Source organism: Dendrobates tinctorius, unplaced genomic scaffold, assembly GCF_039654945.1.
Source record: "Dendrobates tinctorius isolate UK_male_01 unplaced genomic scaffold, ASM3965494v1 ptg000029l, whole genome shotgun sequence".
NCBI classification, from domain to species: Eukaryota; Metazoa; Chordata; class Amphibia; order Anura; family Dendrobatidae; genus Dendrobates; species Dendrobates tinctorius.
In genome coordinates, this window is record NW_027361697.1 from 13,306,856 (window position 1) to 13,327,420 (window position 20,565).

The following is a 20,565-nucleotide window of genomic DNA, read 5'->3' on the forward strand; positions in this document are numbered from 1 at the left end:
CTATAAAAAGCAACCTTTTAAAGGGAATCTGTCACCATTTTTGCGGTATGAGCTGCAGCCACCGCCATCAGGACATTATCTACAGCATTCTGTAACCTGAAATATAAGAACAATAAGTTAGATTATACTCACCGGTGGGGTGGGGGGGGGGGGTGGCGTATGCGATGGGTGTTGCGGTCCGGCGCCTCCCATCTTCATACGATGATGCCCTGTTTAGGGCAGAGTAGAGTACTGCAGTGCGAAGGTGTCGGGAAAGGTCAGAGAGGTCCGGCGCCTGTGCATTGCAGTACTTTACTCCGCCCTCAACAGGGCAGATAAAGTATGCCTGCGCAGGAGCTGCGGCAGAAGTAAGGAGGATGTCATCGTATGAAGATGGGAGGCATTGGACCGTGACACCCATCGGACGGGACACCCATCGGACGGGACACCCAGGTGAGTATAATCTAACTTGTTTTTCTTATCTTTCAGGTTACATCAGGGGCTTATCTACAGCATTACAGAATGTTGTAGATAAGACCCTGATGGCGGTGGCCGCAGCTCATAGAGCAAAAATGGGGTGGCAGATTCCCTTTAATTTGTGCAAAAAAAAACAAACCATGTGAACATAGCCTTACAATGACATAAATCTGTCCAGAAATATTACCGTATATACCCACGTGTAAGACAACCCCCCCCCCCCCCCCTAATTTTGCCACAAAAAAAGTGGGAAAACTTATCGACTTGTGTATAAGCTGAGGGTGGAATCCATAGAATATGCCCCCCATATGCTGCTCCATAGTATATGCACCCATATGCTGCAAAAAAGCCATACTCGCCTCTCCTGGGTCCATCGCCGCTTCTTGTGTCGGTGACTGTTCCGCCAGCAGATGGGAGGCGCGCACTAATCACGTCACCGCGCCCCCTGCTGCCTAAACGTCACTGACACAGGACGCAGCAGAGACAGCAGTGAGCAGCGATGGACAGGTGAATATCGCTATACTCGCCCATCCTGCCGTGGTCTCTGCAGCCTCGCTCGCTTCTCCACTGTCTCCCTTCCTGTCTTCAGCGGTCACGTGGTGCCGCTCATTACACTCCTGAATATGTGCAGAATAATAATCTGGAGAATAAAATGATCAGTCGTTCAGCCTGCAATGATTTACAGCGCCTGAGTAACTGGATGTTAATATATTCTATCAAAGGTTTGTGTCCTTGCAGCTGTCATTGTATATCATGTTCGTGGTTTTTTTTTTTTTTTCCTTTGTCCCCCCCCCCCCCCCCTCCAAATTTGGGAGGAATGAGGTTGCGTTTTATAATCCAAATGTAGTTTACTAGCTCTGGTGGAGCAGGGTCACAGAAGACAGTGTCAATGCTGTGGGCCCCAGGCCGGGAGCAGTTGGTGTCCTGGTGGTGCAGAGCTGTGGGCCCTGGGCTTTCATAAAATGTTGGTGATGAGCGGAGTGCCATTGATTTCCCCCCCCCCCCTGCAGTGGGCTTTGGGAAAATGGCCATGGAGGTGGTGCATGTGCAGATTGAGATCGTAGACGAGATCTCAGTTCCTGAGTACTCAATCTGTGCATGCTCCTCCTTCGGTGGCCATTTTGCCAAAACCCATTGCAGGGAAATCAAAGGGTTGGGGAGTTCGCTCATCCCAACATTTTATGAAGGCCCAGGGGGCCCGCAGCTTCACTCCGCTGGGACACCCCCTCCTCCCATCTCGGAATACAAGTATTTATTTTACTAGACATGTCAGAAGAGCTTATTTTCCTAAATGTTCATATCCCATTTTAAAACTGGGGGTAAACATGTTTGCATTTAGTTTGTGTATAGTTGCTGAATAAGTATTGTAACACCTGCTGAAACATCTGTGCACTTTAATGATAATGGCAAATCCAATATCTTTTTTTTTTTTCACAAATGACTTGCCATATTCTTAAGACTACATGATGCACCTTTCAGAAAGAAGAAAAATCTTGCTAAAAAGTTTGTGTATTGTCTGAAAGCAGCTTCCTCTCATCAAGGAGAACGTGGACTCTGTTTCCTTCCTAATGAATGATAGAACAGCGCTCTCCTCCTGCCCCACACTGATCTATGTTGATCAGTGCATGGCAGGAGAGGAAGCTATCGTGACCTTTAGGGATGCTGCACATCTTGAGTAGCTGAAAGACCTTTTGGGTCACACGCCTGGAAAGAACTCCAAAATGTAGTAGGGTATGCATCAGTGTTGTGTACATAATGAGTGTACTGTAAAGCTATGTGTATAATGCACATGCTGCAGAGAAACAACAATCGTAGCTTTATTACCTCCCTACTCCACCATGAATTTGACTCCTCAACTCCATTTAATCCACTTGTGAATTTAACCGATGACCTGTTTGTTTTGTTTTTTTTTTTTTTCTATATAGATATTTGTGGCTCACTTGTTAATGTAACCCACTGTGCCTGGCCTGTATGACACTTGTCTTGACCAGTCTCTTCCTGTCAGAATGTGAAGGCTCCTGCAGGAGGACACGCCATTGTGCACTCATTGGTTGCACAGTGATTTATTTGCCGGTTAATGTGCTGGACTTTCTGACAACACTGGGCTCTGGACTGCACATACTGGCTGGAATGGGATTTCCATTAGGAACTTTTTGCCAAACAAAGTTTTGATTTGTGATCCTGGCTTACAATATATGGTGAACGTAATGCATTCCTTTCTTGACAGTTTTGTTTTAATTATTTGGCTCCTGTACAGGTCTCTCTTCAGATTTGATCCCACTCATTGTTTATATGATCTGCTTTAAATCTTGTTTGGCTTCTTATTATGGAGATTTATAATTGTGGCTCAGGCATAAATATTTTTTCTCCTATTAGTTATGTGTAATATTGAACAAATTCAATTAACTTTTTATCTTTTTTTTTTTTTTTTTTTTTTTTTTTTTTTACAGCATTGTTACTGATGTTGCAGTGGGCGTTAAGGTAAACCTTTTTCATTTATATAATGTCTGTTGCTCTTGTGAATCTTCATGCTTTCCCAAATTGAGTCTTCACCTCAGTATACATGTTCTAATTACCTGGTATTTTTATTGGAGAGTTTATTTTCTTTCAGTATCTCCATCATTCTTGACTGTAATTTAAAACGGGCTGCACAACCTGGTGAAAAGGTGTTGGCATTTAGTTTACGCTGCCGGTCCACGGTCAATTCATATTGATTACAGGCTAGGGCTGCAGTTGTGCCACGGCAATATTTGTGCGACTTGCTGTCTTGTGACTATTTTATTTAGAGCAACGATTTTGCTGTAAAATAAGTCAGGTTGCAACCAGTCGCATGTTTGCAACTTGCGGTTGAAGTATTATGGCAAGTGAGTCCCTAGCAACAGAAAATCCAACTCTTGCAAACATTTGCAAATATTTTCAACCAGTTTTCAATGCAGTACTATGGGAAACCATTAGATGTCATGTCACAATGTGAAGCTTCAACTTCAGTGTCATGCGACTGTATCCCTGGCCTAATACAGCAATCAGGATGTTAAGAATCTGATAAAATTAGAAGTTGGAATTTGAGTTAAAACTTCTCAATTGCTGGAGTGTTGTCCTTGTATCTCCTGAAAGGGTGTTTTTTTTTTTATATTTATATATATATATATATATATATATATATATATATATATGCGTGTAAGATCTTTGCAATTTTCAGTGTTGTATCTAAAAGTTTTATATGCGCGTATAGGCAGTCTTGTCAGTCACTGTCAGCATGCAGGGAGAAGCGGCAGAGGACCCATCTGCACGATGACTAGTCAACAGCGCCTCTGCAGCGTTTCAGAGACATACTTGCTGGCATTGGCTTCATTGTTCTTCTGCGCAGGCTCTAGTGAGTCACTACTACTTGAGTAGCAATGAGGTGCCTGCACAGAACAACAATGATGCCAATGCCCATAATAGGGCAGAAAAGGTAAGTATAATCGTGCTATTACAGGGTGTTGGATTCTGGGGCTAGCACTACACATCACTGGGCCCTGTGACACTGTTGGGGAGGGTCGTGGTATTCAAACAAAGACTGGAGGGCAGAGTTTTCTCCAAGGGACTGCACGCCCCGAAGTCTGGAAGAATTCTGTACCATAAACTAGTAAGAGACTATTTCTGCACATCAAGACTACAGATATAAACATACAGATATGACTATTTCAACCGATCGATTACCTATATGCCCATATTAATAGGTAAAAACAACTCTGGAGATCAATTCCCTTTAAAGGCTTTGTCCACTACTTGTGCAAACAACTTTTTAAATGCAATATTCCCCAGTGTAGTAAAAAACAAAGCAGATACTATACTTGCTTCCAGCACTGGAATTGTTCCACAGTCTTCATTGCTGGGTCCCCCAGTGCTCGCTTGAAACAGTTGTCAGTTGCTAATGGACTGCTTCACTCCCTTCAGATGAACCTCAAACATCTGAAGAGAGGCCATGATCAGCATTTTTATGCCAAAATCAGGAGTGGAGGAAAAGTATCATAGAAACATGTGCACCACTTATGCATTTTTTCACCTGCTTCTGGTTGTGGCTTACAAATACTGATGAAATACTGAGTGTGTGAATGTGAGAAATGTAGCCCGTTTATGGCCACTGACCAGCTATATTTCTCGCTTTTCTTTTGGACATCTGAAGTTTCTGATGTGTGAGTGAAGCAGTCCATCAGCAACTGGTGATTTGTTATGCCACATGAGCGCTGCAGCCAATGTCACTAGAGCGCCGACGACCAGTAGTCCATTAGTGACCGCAGATTGGTTGCAGAGCTCATGTGACATAATGATGTTACATGAGCTCTGGGAGAGACTGTGCTGATGTGGGAGGGTGAGTATCTGTTGTTTTATTTTACAGTAGGGAGTATAGTATTTTACAATGTGGTTGTCTGTATAATGAACAATCTTAATGAAATCGGGCTTTTAACCCCTTCCTGCCATCCGACGTACTATCCCGTCCACGGTACCCGGGCCCGTATGACCGGGGACGGGATAGTACGTCGGCGCGATCAGCGGCGCCCACGTGGTGAGCGCCGCTGATCGCGGCCGGGTGTCAGCTGATTATCACAGCTGACACCCGGCACAATGTGTCAGGGGCGGTCACGGACCGCCCCCGACACGTTAACCCCTTGCACACCGCGATCAAACACGATCGCGGTGTACCGGGGGTTAAAGGGAAGCATCGGCAGGGAGGGGGCTCCCTCCGTGCTTCCCTGAGCCCCCCCACGGCAGCGCAATGTGCAGCGCTGCTGCAGGGGACTCCCTTCCTCCAGGCCCCCGAATCCAAGATGGCGACGGGGGCCTGCGGAAGCTGGCTTCCTCAGTGCCTGCAAAGCGCAGGCATGAGGAAGCCTTCTGCAGTGCCTGTGTCAGATCGCTGATCTGTCACAGTGATCTGTGATGTGACAGATCAGCGATCTGTCACAGGACAGTGATGTCCCACCTGGGACTATTTAATAAAGTAAAAAAATAAAGTGTAAAAATAATTAAAAAAAAATCGCCAAATAAATTAGAAAAAAAAAAAAAATATTCCCCCAATAAATCCATTTTTTGGAAATAATAGAAAAAAAAAACAATAAAAGTACACATATTAGGTATCGCCGCGTCCGTAACGACCCGCCCTATAAAACTGTCCCATTAGTTAACCCCTTTAGCGAACCCCTTAAAAAATAAAAATAAAAAACGAAGCAAAAAATAATGATTTATTATCATACCGCCAAACAAAAAGTGTAATCACGCGCGATCAAAAAGACGCATATAAATAGCCATGGTACCGCTGAAAACGTCATCTTGTCCCGCAAAAAACGAGCCGCCACACAGCATCATCAGCGAAAAAATAAAGTTATAGCTCGCTGAATAAAGCGATGCAAAAATAATTATTTTTTTATATAAAATAGTTTTCATTGCATAAAACCGACAAAAACATAAACCACCTAAATGAGGTATCGCTGTAACCGTACTGACCCGAAGAATAAAACCGCTTTATCAATTGTACCGCACGCGGAATGGTGTAAACGCACCCCCCCCCAAAAGAAATTCATGAAACGCTGGTTTTTGTTCATTCTGCGTCCCAAAAATCGGAATAAAAAACGATCAAAAAATTTCACGTGCCCGAAAATGGTACCAATAAAAACGTTAACTTGTCCCGCAAAAAATAAGACCTCACATGACTCGGTGGGTCAAAATACGGAAAATTTATAGCTTTCAATATGTGGTGATGCAAAAACTATTTTTACAATAAAAAGCGTCTTTTAGCGTGCGACAGCCGCCAAACATAAAAACCGCCATAAATAGTAAATCAAACCCCCCGTTATCACCCCCTTAGTTAGGGAAAAATAATAAAATTAAAAAAAAATGTATTTATTTCCATTTTTCCATTAGGGTTAGGGCTAGGGGTGTGTTGGGGTAGGGTTAGGGCTAGGGTTAGGGTTAGGGGCGTCTTGGGGTTCGGGTTGGAGTTAGAATTGGGGGTTTCCACTGTTTGGGCACATCAGGGGCTCTCCAAATGCAACATGGCGTCTGATCTCAATTCCAGCCAATTCTGAGTTGAAAAAATCAAATGGTGCTCCTTCCCTTCCAAGCTCTGCCATGCACCCAAACAGTGTTTTACCCCCACATATAGGGTATCAGCCTACTCAGGACAAATTGCAAAACAATTTCTCCTGTTACCCTTAGGAAAATAAAAAATTGGGGCCAAAAATATCATTTTTGTGGAAAAAAATGATTTTTTTATTTTCACGTCCGAGTGTTATAAACTTCTGTGAAGCACTTGGGGGTTCAAAGTGCTCACCACACATCTAGATAAGTTCCGTGGGGGGTCTAGTGTCCAAAATGGGGTCACTTGTGGGGAGTTTCAATAGTTTAGGTACATCAGGGGCTCTCCAAACGCACATGACACCCGCAGACCATTCCATCAAAGTCTGCATTCCAAAACGTCACTGCTTCCCTTCCGAGCCCCGACGTGTGTCCATACAGTAGTTTTCTCCCACATATGGGGTGTCAGCGTACTCAGGACAAATTGGACAACAACTTTTGGGGTCCAATTTCTCCTGTTACCCTTGGGAAAATGAAAAAATTGGGGACTAATTGATCATGTTTGTGGAAAAAATACGATTTTTTTATTTTCATGCCCTGGCATTATAAACTTCTGTGAAGCCCTTGGGGGTTCAAAGTGCTCACCTCACATCTAGATACGTTCCTTAGTGGGTCTAGTTTTCAAAATGGTGTCATTTGTGGGGGGTTTCCACTGTTTAGGTACATTAGGGGCTCTCCAAAGGCAACCTGACACCCGCAGACCATTCCATCAAAGTCTGCATTCCAAAACGTCACTACTTCCCTTCCGAGCCCCGACGTGTGCCCATACAGTAGTTTTCACCCACATATGGGGTATCAGCATACTCAGGACAAATTGGACAACAACTTTTGGGGTCCAATTTCTCCTGGTACCCTTGGGAAAATAAAAAAATGGTGATTAAAAGATCATGTTTGTGGAAAAAATACGAATTTTTTATTTTCACGCCCGGGCATTATAAACTTCTGTGAAGCACTGGGGGGGTCAAAGTGCTCACCACACATCTAGATAAGTTCCTTAGGGGGTCTAGTTTCCAAAATGGTGTCATTTATGGGGGGGGTTCCACTGTTTTGGTACATCAGGAGTTTTCCAAACGCGACATGGTGTCCGATCTCAATTCCAGCCCAAAACGTCAAATGGCGCTGCTTCCCTTCCGAGCTCTGCCATGCGCCCAAATAGTGGTTGTGCAATTTGTCCTGAGTACGCTGATACCCCACATGTGGGGGTACATGTGGGGTATCAGCGTACTCAGGACAAATTGCACAATAACTTTTAGGGTCCTGTTGGGGTTCCTTGGGGGGTCTAGTTTCCAAAATGGGGTCACTTGTAGGGGGTTTCCACTGTTTAGGTACATCAGGGACTCTCCAAACGTGACATGGCGTCCAATCTGAATTCCAGTCAATTTTGCATTGAAAAAGTCAAACGGCGCTCCTTCCATTCTGAGCTCTGCCATGCGCCGAAACAGTCGTTCCCCCCCACATATCAGGTATCTGCGTACTCAGGACAAATTGCACAATAAGTTTTGCAGTTCAATTTCTCCTGTTACCCTTGGTAAAATAAAAAAAAATGAACCTGAAGTTTTTTTTTTATGAAAAAAAGTTAATGTTCATTTTTTTTTAAATATTCAAAAAAATTCCTGTGACGCACCTAAAGGGTTAATAAACTTCTTGAATGTGGTTTTGAGCACCTTAAGGGGTTCAGTTTTTAGAATGGTGTCACTTTTGGGTATTTTCTATCATATAGACCCCTCAAAGTGGCTTCAAATGTGATGTGGTCCTAAAAATAAAATGGTGTTGTAAAAATGAGAAATCGCTGGTCAACTTTTAACCCTTATAACTTCCTAACAAAAAAAAATTTTGGTTCCAAAATTGTGCTGATGTGAAGTAAACATGTGGGAAATGTTAGTTATCAAGTTTTTTGTGTGCCGTATCTCTGTGATTTAAGGGCATAAAAATTCAAAGTTGGAAAATCGCGAAATTTTCAAAATTTTCGCCAAATTTCCGTTTTTCTCACAATCGCAAGTTATTTGAATGAAATTTTACCACTAACATGAAGTACAATATGTCACGAGAAAACAATGTCAGAATCACCGGGATCCATGGAAGCGTTCCAGAGTTATGACCTCATAAAGGTACAGTGGTCAGAATTGTAAAAATTGGCCCGGTCATGAACGTGCAAACCACCCTTGGGGGTGAAGTTGTTAATTCAAACCCGTTGCCACGGGTATATAAAATTCAGCGCCTCGCCATAGTCTCCCGTCTAACAACTTTTTAAAAGAATGGGTTCTTCTAAAGAGTTCGCTGACTTGAGCGTTGTACTTTAACCCCTTCATGACAGCCAATATGTATTTTTACTGACCTGAGATATAAGAGAATATAATCCCCAAACAGGTGACAATCCAGCAGCTGTCGGCTGTACACTATAGCTGACAACTTGCTGTATCACATGATTGGTGTTGGCACCATCCATTATCTGTTCAACCCTTTAGTTGCTGCTGTCAAAAGTGACTACATCAAATAAATGGGTAATAGATTGTAGGGGCTTGCACTTTAATCTAATTGACACACCAAGATCATGATTGTGTGGTCCTGATGTTTGCCTTGGCAGTTCATGGCCAAATAGCGGCCTTATAGGCTCCCGGCTATAGCGGCCAGTTCAGAAGTTAGTGACATTTAGGTGGTAAACAAACACTTTTTCTTTCTCGCTTCATTGGGGGACACAGGTTACCACGGGTTTATGCTGCGGTCGCTAGTAGGAGGCTGACACTATGCAAATAAGAAAGTTAGCTCCTCCCCACAGTATACACCTACCGACAGGCTCAAAATACCTCAGTTTTTGCTTAGTGTCTGAAGGAGGCAGACCTGGATCTAACGCGAGATCCGCAGTTGTTTTTCCTCACAGGTTTTGTGTGTGTTTATTAATCATTTCACCTTTATTTTTCAGATGCAGCTCGTCGGGTAACAGGGTGCAGAATTCTCACCCTGTTTTCCCACATTTAAGCGACCGCGAGAGCAGTGTGGTATCGCCCACTCTCGGACCCGCTGGCAGGACTTTGTCCCCTGTCCCCCTTTTGGGGTGTTTCAGGGTGACTCGGTGGCCAGTCCTTGCCTATTCCCCTCCTCCCCCCTCTCCTCGGAGAGGACTGAGAGGAAGACGGTGGTCACCGGTGGTGGCCCTCCCCCTTATTCCTTATGGGTGACGCTGTCTTCTGCACCGTCCAGAGACTGTGCGGGAAGGAGGATCTTCATCCCAGGACCCTCTTCCTCTCCCGAGGGATCCTGACGAGATCCTCAGATGTGAAGAAGAGAAGAGGAGCTGGACTCTTAGCAGGCAGTATAAGTGTCAACCCCCCCAGCGGCAGCAATAGCACTACTCACCGGTTGCAGGTGGTAGGTCTCTGCTCTCTCCCCCTCGTCAGGGTTTCTAGCTTTCAAATTTCTCGCTCTTTTTTGCTTCACTCGTGAGCGGTCTCCGCCATTTTAAGGCTTCTTCTTGCCTCGGCTGTGTTGCGTCTAGGCCACGGCTCTCGAACACGCCCCCCGCTTGGCGCCTTAGATCCCTGCTCATATCTTTGGCGCGTCCCTTGTCTCAGTCACACCCCCTGCAACCAATCACCGCACTGCTTTCATGTCCAGCGCCGGGCACGCCCCCTGGCCTGTGTGTTTCTCCCACGCTGGCATTGAGCCCACTTTCAGGCTGTCACGCCCTCTCAAGGCGACTCTGCCTATCTGGACACAAGTTTCACCTTCGGAGGCCGGGCACGCCCCCTTTACTGCGCTCCCGGGCCGATGGACCAATTACAGGGAATCCCTTACTGCCCTGTATGTTAACCCACCGATTCCCTCAGCGCGTCTCATGGCCATGGGGATCCACTCCCATCTTGGCAGCCGAAGCCCCTGCAGCTTCGTCAGTGATGTAGTGCCCACATCCCCGCGTCGTACATAGGGGGACACAGCTACCTGCACTCTTAAGCTGTATAAGTGCCGGGTATTAGGTAGGCTTTGCCTTCTCTCATTCTCTGGCCACTTGTTTCTTATCAGCTCCAGTCAGTAATATTGCCTCCCGGCATCCTGCTGCTCTTTCGCACAGGCTCTACCTGTGCCTAACCTCACATGGGCCTCTGGTTACAATTCTACGGTTTCTCTTCTCTTGTGCCCACTGTAAGAGAAGTAGGCTGCAGGCCATCCGTCGCCCTTCTGCCCATCCTGAAGTCCTTCCAGCATGTCTGCCCCTCAGGAGAACTCTGTTGCCCGGGATGAGAGTACACCTCCTCTCTGGAGTGGGCTGTTGCCTTGTCCCAGTCGGTCTTAGGTCTGACCGTTGCTATGTCTCAGTCGGTTTCAGACCTCGCCAAAATATCACAGTCCCTGGTACAGGTCCTGGAACGTATGCCGCATCTCTCTGCCGCCACCAGTGCTCTGAACACCTCACACTGATTTGCACGCACCTGAATACGACCTTCAGAGGGACAGATCAGGAGAAAGGTCTAGGAAGTGGACTCTGTCTAGCTCCTCTTTGGATTCGGCAGAACCAAGGGTGCCCCTCTCTGCCCGTTCCCCCTCCTCGGAAGCGGACTTCGGGTCAGATGTAGCCTCTCTGTCAGTCTGACTCTGATGGAGATCAGACTTCTGGAACGCAGGATATGGTAGGTAGCCTCATTTCGGCTATCGTTCAAACCCTCGAAATAAGAGGAAAATGCTACTGCTCAGGACCAATCCTTTTCACAACAAGTATGAGGTCAATACCTCTAGACACAGAACATCCCGGCAACCGCTTCCCGGGAAGAAAACTGCTTGACATCCTTTACCCATTTAATTCAGATCTTGTCAGCAAATGGTCTGAATCTCCTAAGGTGGACCCGCCGGTCTCACGCTTAGCATCCCACACAGTCCTGTCCATTCCCAATGCAGCGTCTCTCAAGGATGCTACGGACAGAAAGAATGAGGCTCTAGCCAGATCAGCCTTTGAGGCATCAGGCGCTTCCTTCTGCCCAAACTTTGCCTGCTCATGGGTGGCGAAAGCAATATCTGCCTGGCCAAGAAACTTCGAGGCATTGTGGCAGCAGCTCCTTTAGAAGAGCTAGCAGATTGCCCATGTGGGTAAATACCTGTTGAATGCCTCACTGGATGCTGCTGCTTGCTCAGCTAGAGCAAACATCATCATTATTGCTATTCGCCGCATCCTTTGTTTGAAGGCGTGGAACGCAGGTCCAGCTTCCAAAAAAAAAAAATCTCACTGGCCTTCCATTCCAAGGCTCCAGGCTCTTTGGAGCCAAGCTGGACCAGATCATTTCGGATGCCACCCGGGGCAAAAGTACTTCTCTGCCTCAATCCAGGCCAACACGTCCCCTCAACAGATGAGTCCCCGGCCCTTTCGACCTTTCTCTTCCTCTGGCGGATCCTCCCAGCAGGACTGTCATTCCGCACGAGGGGAAAGGAGACCCGCCTTCAAACCTTCCCCTCGATGGAGGTCTAGGAGCCGCCTCTCTAAGAACTCCGGTTCGCATGGCCACAGATTTTCCTCAAGATGACAGGTCACCCCCACCTGGGAATCTTTCCAGGGTGGGAGGCTGGCTTCTTGACTCTTTAAGGAAACTTGGTGGGTGGCGGTTGACGACGCCTGGGTCCGTGAGAATTTCGCCCCAAACGGACGTTTCTTCCTCTCTCGTCCACTAAAACAGCCCTCTCATGCCCCAGGGCTTTCCCAGGCTGTCTCTTCCCTCCTAAGCTCAGGAGTAATCGTACCCGTTCGTGGTGAGGAACGGTTTTCCGGGTTCTATTCAAACCTTTTCGTAGTCCCCAAAAAAGGACGGTTCCCTTCGCCTGATCTTGGACCCCAAGCAGTTAAATCACCACCTTCAGGTTCGCCATTTTTGAATGGAGTCCTTGCGCTCGGTGATCGCCTCCATGGAGCCGGGGGAATATCTCTGCTCTGTGGACATTCAGGATGCTTATTTGCACTTTCCTATTTGTGTGCAGCATCGGAGGTTCCTCTGGTTTGCCATACATGAGTGCCATTACCAGTTCATGGCTCTCCCATTCGGTCTGGCGTCCGCCCCCAGGGTCTTCACGAAGATCATGGCGGTGGTCAGGGCCTTTCTCTGTTCCAAGAGGATTCTGATAATCAATTATCTCGACGATCTAGTCAAGGATCCATCTCCCCAAGACTGCGATCACAGCCTCCAGATCACTCTGGACACGCTGCGCCGTCTCGGCTGGATAATCAACAGAGAGTCAAGTCGACCCTCATCCCAACTCAGCGTCTCGTTCCTGGGCATGGAATTCGACTCCATTCAAGCTTGAGTCTTCCTTCCAAAGGAGAAGTTTTTGTCCCTCCGGCAGGGGATCAAAGCTCTAAAGCGCCCGGTCCCTCTTACCCTTCTGCTCTGCTTTAGAGTCCTGGGGAAGATGATTTCCTCCATGGAAGTAGGGCTGTATGCCCAGTTCCACTCCCGCCCTCTCCAGCTGGCCCTCTGGTCTGCTTGGGACAAGACAATGATCTCCCTGGACCGTCCAGTGCTTCTGCCTCTCAAGGTGAGGCAATCCCTAACCTGGTGGACGCTTCCCACCTCTGTCCTACGCAGGAGATCCTTCCTTCCCATTCGATGGCAGGTCATCCCCACCGATGCCAGTCTCCTCGGTTGGGGAGTGGTTTTTCTCCATCTCACAGCATAGGGCTGCTGGGATGCTTAGGAAGCTCTCCTCCCAATCAATCTCTTGGAGATCAGGGCAATTTTTCTTGCCCTCATCCGCTGGCAGTCCATCCTCTTGGGGGGTACCCGTCCACATTCAGTCGGACAACGCCGTGGCGTACATAAATCACCAAGGCAGAACTCGCAGCAGCAGATCATGCTGGAAGTGGCAAAGATTCTGCGTTGGGCGGAAAGCAATTTTTTCACCATATCAGCCGTCCACATTCCAGGGGTGGACAACGGGGAGGCCGATATCCTGAGCCGTCAGGAGCTCGTGTTAGGCGAGTGGTCTCTCAACCACGCCGTCTTCCACCAAATCTGTCTGAAGTGGGGCGTTCCGGATGTTGACCTCATGGCGTCTTGAACAAACCACAAGGTTCCCTGGTACGTAGCCAGGTCTCGGGATCTGATGGCTGTCGGTTGCGATGCACTTGTGATCCAGCGGTCCCAGTTTTGCATGCTTTATCTATTCCCACCTCTTCCCCTTGATCCCAGGACTCGTGAAAAGGGTAAAAGCCGAAGTGGTCCCCGTTCTGTTAGTCGCTCCATATTGGCCACGGAGGGCCTGGTATGCGGAGCTAATGATCATGCTCTCGGACGTCCCCTGGAGGCTTCCAGACCGTCCAGACCTTCTATCACAGGGACCTCTCTTCCACCCGAATTCTCGGTCTCTGAATTTAATGGCATGGCCGTTGAGGCCGCTGTCCTGGGGGATGCAGGTGTGTTTGTTTTTTTTTTTTTTTTTTTTTTTTTTTTTGTCTCTCAAGGTCATCCAGACCATGATTAAGGCAAGGAAGCCAGCGTCATCACGCATCTATCACAGATGTTGGAAAGTGTTCCTTCGGTGATGTGAGTTTGTTTCCTTTGACCTTTTCTCTTCCCTCCGTTCTGGATTTTTCTGCGGACGGGTCTTGATTCTGGCTTTTCCCTCAGTACCTTAAAGGGTCAGGTGTCCGCTCTGGCTATCCTCTTTCAAAGGGATCTGGCTTCTCTTCACCAGGTGAAGACCTTTCTTCAGGGCGTCGCTCACATAGCGCCTCTTTACCAGTCTCCGATTGACCCATGGAATCTGAATCTTGTTTTGGTCGCCCTCCAGCGTGCACCTTTCGAGCCGATTCAGGATATTTCCTTTTCCTTCCTCTATCAGGAGGGTCTCAGAGTTGGCAGCATTATCCTGCCATTCTCTTTCCTAGTTTTGTACCTGGATAAGGTAGTCCTCAGACCGGTTCCTGCCTTTCTGCCAAGGGTAGTCTCCGCCTTTCACATCAATGAGGACATCGTCCTCCTCTCTGTGTCCCTCTCCAGCTCATCCCTTGAAGAGATCCCTTCACAATTCGGACTTGGTCAGGACAATTCGAATCTACCTTGCTAGGACTCCTCCCTTCCGTCAGTCCGATTCCCTGTTTGTCGTCTTTGAGGGTTGACGGAAAGGGTTTCCAGCCTCCAAATCCACCATTGCTCGTTGGAGGTTCTGGAGGCATGCCGCTTCCAGGACAAACAGTCTCCGGGAGTGAGGGCTCACTCTGCCCGAGCCGTAGGAGGTTCCTGGGCCGTTTGTCACCAAGCTTCGGCCTTGCAAGTTTGCAAGGCTGCTACCTGGTAGTCACTCCATACCTTCGTGAGATTTTACAAGGTTGATACTCATGCCTCTGCGGATGCAGGCTTTGGTAGGGAGATACTGCAGGCGGCGGTCTTCCACCGGCCGACCTAAGTACCCTTCTCTCAGCATTTCTTTCCCACCCTTGGGACTGCTTTTGGACGTCCCATGGTAACCTGTGTCCCCCAATGAAGCGAGAAAGAAAGCCGGATTTTTGGTACTTACCGTAAAATCTTTCTTGGAGCCTTCATTGGGGGACACAGCACCCTCCCTTAATGTTGTACCGTGTGGGCCAATGTGCCATTGTTTTGGTTGGTACATAGGTTGAATTCTTATAGTAGCTCCTTATACTGCTTTTGCACCAACTGAGGTAATTTGGGCCTGTTGGTGGGTGTATACTGTGGGGGAGGAGCTAACTTTTTCTTATTTGCATAGTGACAGCCTCCTAGCGACAGCAGCATACACCTGTGGTAACCTGTGTCCCCCAATGAAGACTCCAAGAAAGATATTTTGCGGTAAGTACCAAAAATCCTCCTTTTATTCCAGCTATACCACTTTGCATTAATTCCTGAAAATCATCTGAAGGGTTAATAAACTACCTGACAGCAGTTTTCAATATGTCAGGGGGTGCTGTTTTAAAATTTCACGTTTGGGGTTTCCCAATATATAGCACCCCCAAAGTCACTTTAAATTGGATAGGTCCCTCAAAAAAAATAAATTTTGTTAATTTCCTTGAAAAAATGAAAAATTACTGCTACATTTTTAAACCTCCTAAAAGGCTAACAAAATAAATTAGTGTTTTTAAAATGGTGCTGATGTAAAGCAGGCATGAGGGAAATGTTATTTATTAATGTTTTTCTGTGGTATGAATTTCTGGATTAGGCTGTGTTCACACTTTTTTTTTTTTTTTTTTTTTTGCGGTTTTCACTATAAAACCGCTAAAAATAAGCTTCCCAGTCATTTCTATGCGTTTTGCACTTTTTGTGCACATTGATGCGTTTTTTTACCGTGAAAAAACCGCAGCATGCTCATTAATTTTGTGGATTTTTCCGCAGTTTTGGCTGCTTCCATGTATTTTGAAACCGCTGCGGAAAAACGCGCAAAAACCGCCGCAGAAAAATAGGTGCGGTTTCTGGGAAGGGAGTCAAAGTTTTTAAGCAGAAATTTTCTACAATGGTTGCACTTAGCCTTAAAGGGATAAATCCTTCAAAGTTTGAAAACTGCAATTTTTTTTACACTTTTGTAAAGTTTCTGATATGTTTTGTGTTTATTTATAAAAAATGTCAATCTAAATTTAATATCATAAATTATAATGTGCCACGAAAAAACAGTCTCAAAATCACTGGGATTGGTTGAAGCATTCCAGAGTTATGACCACATAAAGTGACATTGGTCAGAATTTAAAAAAAAAAAAAAAAAAAAATTGGCCCGGTCACGAAGGGGTTAATAAAATGCCACCTTTTGTATCAAGTCAGTTCATAATTTCTGATCTCTTAAATAATCCAGAATTCAATGTGAGTAGTATTTATTGCTAAGTGGAAGTGTTTAGGAACCATAGCAACTCCGCCACAAAGTGGAGACTTCGTTGTGTAACTTCACGGTTGCCAAGTGCTTAGGCGTTTAGTTGCTAATGATCTGCTGGCTCTTTAACTGCAGATTTCCCACCCTCCTTTGGCACTAACAGCACAAAAACTGCATTGGGAGCTTCATGGAATGCATTTCCATGGCTGAGCAACTGCATACAAGCCTTGCACCAAACACAATGCCAAGTGTGGGATGGAGGGATGTTAAGGGTGTGTGCACACGCTGTGGATTCTGCTGCGGATCTGCAGCGGTGTACAGTACCATAATATCCTATGGGAAATGGGATTTTTCCACGCGGATTTGCTGCGGTTTCTAATCCGCAGAAAGAATTGACATGTCAATTCTTTCTGCGGATTCCGCTGCGGTTTACCATCTCCATTGTAGAGGTGATAAACCGCAGGTCTTTTGACCTGCAGATTTTGCAAAATCAGCGCGGATCAATCCGAAGCAGAATGCGCAGCGTGTGCACACACCCCAAAGCATCCTGACCCGAGCTGTGTACACCAGTTCAGTGGAGTGACTAACTGAACTTTTCTGTCTGGCTGTACAAGTCTTTAGAACATTAAAGTTCAGTGCAATCAGGCAGGTAAAGTTTGAAAAAGAAATAATGTTATGGGGCTGTTTTTTTTTTTTTTTTTTTTTTTTCTCCAATGGTTGCACTAGACCCATTAGTTCCCCTGAAAATAAGTATTAATGCTTCAATATGCCAAGATATTTTGGACAATTGTATACGCCCAACCTTGTGCGAACAGTTTTTGCACTTGGGTGAAGTCTTACTGGAACGGAAAAGGGCCTCCATAAAGTCATGGTTGGGTGCTTTTGGTGTGGAAGTACTTAAATTGCTTACACAGTCCTGATTACAACCCAATAGAACACCTTGGTGATCATCGAGAACAGAGATTGTGAGCCCGGCCCTCTCGTCCAATATCTGTATCTGGCTCTTATAGTAAACTAGATGGTGGCCTGATTCTAACACATCGAGTATTCTTGAATATGTATGTAGTTTATTTATGAAGATTTAAGACAGAACTTGTTCAGTAAAGATGAGTTGACTACGTCGCGCTGTGAATGAGGGATAAATTCCGCGGCAGTATCGCTGATTGGTCGCGCCCGGCGACCAATCAGAAAAGCATGGTTCAAATCCCGTGGCAATTCGTGGGCGGACTGCACCTGTCGCTGATTGGTCATCTCCCGGCTGTGTCGCCGCTGACCTCCGTGCGGCAGAAGATGACCCGCGGCAACCGTCTCGATCAGCGGCTAGCGCCGCAGATCTCCCGACTGTAGGGGTGGCGTGCGTCGTTCGAACTCTGCCAATTCGTGGCTGGACTGTGCCTGGTGTGACCAATCAGTGACGCGGGATTTCCGTTACAGAGAGACAGAATTAGACGATTATATAGTAAATGTGTAGTCTGGATTTTTGGGGGCACAACAAATGCAATCTACATATTGCCAGGTTATGGTTACAGACAATCGGGAGCGGCTTTTTAACCTGTTCCATTAATTTTTCTTTTTAGAGAGGTTCAGACGAGCTGCTTTCTGGAGGCGTTCTTAATGGTCCCAGTTCTAATATGAACAGCCAAGTTGTGACAGGTGAGTAACTGGTATAGTTTGATCACGTGGCTCTTGTTTTTGTGAGGCTAAGTAGTCCTGAATGAGCAAATCTCATGAAGAAAGAACAGAAGACATTGCAATTTTTATTCTCGTGTCTATTCAGTCTGCCTCAACCCCATAGCGACCGCCGATACGCCTTTTAACGGCGGCAAATAAAGGTACTTATGCCTCAGCACCACTTTGTAATGGTGCTGAGAAACAAGTGTATAGTGCTCCTCAGTCTGAATTTTTCCGGAGTCCCGGCTACTGGGGGTAGCTGAGACCCCAGAGAACATGCACCCAAACAGTGGCTTTTCCCTATATATGGGGTGTCTGCGTACTCAGTAGAAATTGCACATCAAATTTTGTGGTCCATTTTCCACTGATACCCTTGTGAAAATAAAAAGAATTGGTTCCAAAGTAAATTTTTTTTGTGAAAAAATAAAACCTTCATTTTTTTTTTTTTTTTTTTTGCGCACCGAGGGGTGCAGTTTTTAGAATGGTGTCACTTTCAGGTATTTTCTGTTATATTGACCCCCTCCCCCAAAGTCACTTCAAATGTGAGGTGGTCCCCCCCCCCCAAAAAAAAAACAACAAGTTTTGTCAATTTTGTTGGAGAAACAAAAAATCGCTGGTTAACTTTAACCCTTATAACATCCTAACCAAAAAAAATTGGTGCTGATGTAAAGTAGACATGTGGAAAATCTTGTTTATTAAACCAGAGAGTGGTGTCACACAAAATGGTTAAGGGCACAAAAATGAAAAGTTTGAAAATTGTAAAATGTTCTACATTTTTGCCAAATTTGTTTCTTCATAAATGCAGGTTATAGTGAAGAAATTTTACCACTAACATGAAATAAAATATGCCATGAAAAAAGTCTCAATCAGTGGGAGCTGTTGAAGCGTTCCAGAGCTATAACTTCATAAACTGACAGTGGTCAGAATTGTAAATATTGGCTCGGTCATTAAGAACTAATTTGGCTCTGTCTCTAAGGGGTTAAATTAAAAAAAAAAAATAATAATCTGGCAAGCTGTAATGAAAAATGTTGGTCCCATTGCTGGTTTTTTTTAATTTTTTTTATTTAAAGGTTCAGAACTCAAATCAAAATCGTCATGTGAGCATTGCTTCACTGTGATATAGTGGCAAAGGATTCTAAAACAAATTCTCCTGCATGCGCAGTAGTTCTCTGCGGCTCTCATGCCCAAGGTTCCCAGCCCCGCAGTATGAATAAATCATAAGCGACTGCGGGGCGGGATCTCTGGCCGCGCGATATGAAGGTTGGGATGTGATCTGAGAGCACGGGCACGTCGGGCAGCGCTAACTGCGCATGCCCATGAAACTATAGTACAGCGCAGGCGCCAGCATTTCAAAAGAAAACTGAGCAGGCGGCGCCAAATACAAAATGACGGATGCGAGGTGTCTGTCAGAGGGGGAAAGACCTGCCCCCCCTGTCAAATTTGTGACTTGTAGGATTGCTACTACCAATAGGTGGCGCTGTAGAGTAAAAGTCCTCTTTCTTTCTTAAGAGGCAATTTGCAAGGTATTTTTGAACAATTTTATAAGCTTAATTCAGCGGTGGAACGGAAGCCAAGTAACAGAGCCACCTTGACAGAATGCAGCATTAGTGCTGCACAAGGTGGCTCTTTTACTAAAAACGCCTGCGGGGGTTGACCGGTTTCCCTTTAATCTTTATCACAGGTCTGCATTGACTCAGTCATAAATCTGTATCTCCTCCTTTTCTTTGACAGAGTGAGTTATTTCAGATTGTCATATATAATTGTCCAAACACATTATTTTTTTTCCCCCTAATATCTTCACATCCATTGGCATTACTTTTATTAGACATTGTTTCACATTGATGTGATATGCTGACACTAGCTAAATTACTAAAATGCAACTGGTGAGCTAAAGTCCCTAATATGGATTTAAAGAAAACAAGAATTGCTGTGTAATAAGTCTTATTACTGCTCTCGTTGGGTTGGTGTTGTGTCTGCAGTACGATCCACCCTATTTGTTTCTGGCAAAGCCAGCACAATTAAACTCCTATGTGTTCCACACACAACATGTTAGAAGGGAGTAGGTCAACTAAAAAAAAAAAAAAATATTTCAATTGGAGCTCCGGCATCCTTCCTTCGCTGCATTTATTGTCAACAGACTGCTGGAAATACTCGCACCATGTACGCTGCTTTCTGGTGGTCCCATGAATGATCTGCTGGATGTTTGTAAGGTTCCACAGCCCCAGTCTCACTGCAATCAGTAGTTTCTTCCCTCATTAGGGGACTTGTGGTTTTCGAAAGACCTCTTTTTAAGATGCACTAATAAAAATGTGATTTGGGGAGGGGGGTCTAGAAATTATCCATTAAATGTGTTGGACGATGAGGCAGTGATATATTGTACATATATGGCCAAAACCTGACTTTGGATAGTGTAGATTTCTGAAATATGGTGTTGATGGAGGTCTTAATGAAACTGGAACAAATCCTAACTGCGTTGTCACTCCTCTATTCCAAATGCTCCATGATTGCTTTCATAAGTTTCAGCTTTCTGGGTGA

The 20,565-nt window shown here is 45.6% G+C and overlaps 1 protein-coding gene across 1 annotated transcript in view; it reads left to right on the plus strand.

The window, feature by feature from the left end:
• The window catches only part of PTBP2 (polypyrimidine tract binding protein 2), a 76,079-nt gene that overhangs the window by 15,416 nt on the left and 40,098 nt on the right, over positions 1–20,565 (plus strand). The window contains exons 2-3 of the mRNA XM_073571400.1: positions 2,907–2,937; positions 17,937–18,012. Coding sequence (XP_073427501.1) covers positions 2,907–2,937; positions 17,937–18,012 — 107 coding nt within the window. The remainder of the gene's footprint in view (positions 1–2,906; positions 2,938–17,936; positions 18,013–20,565) is intronic.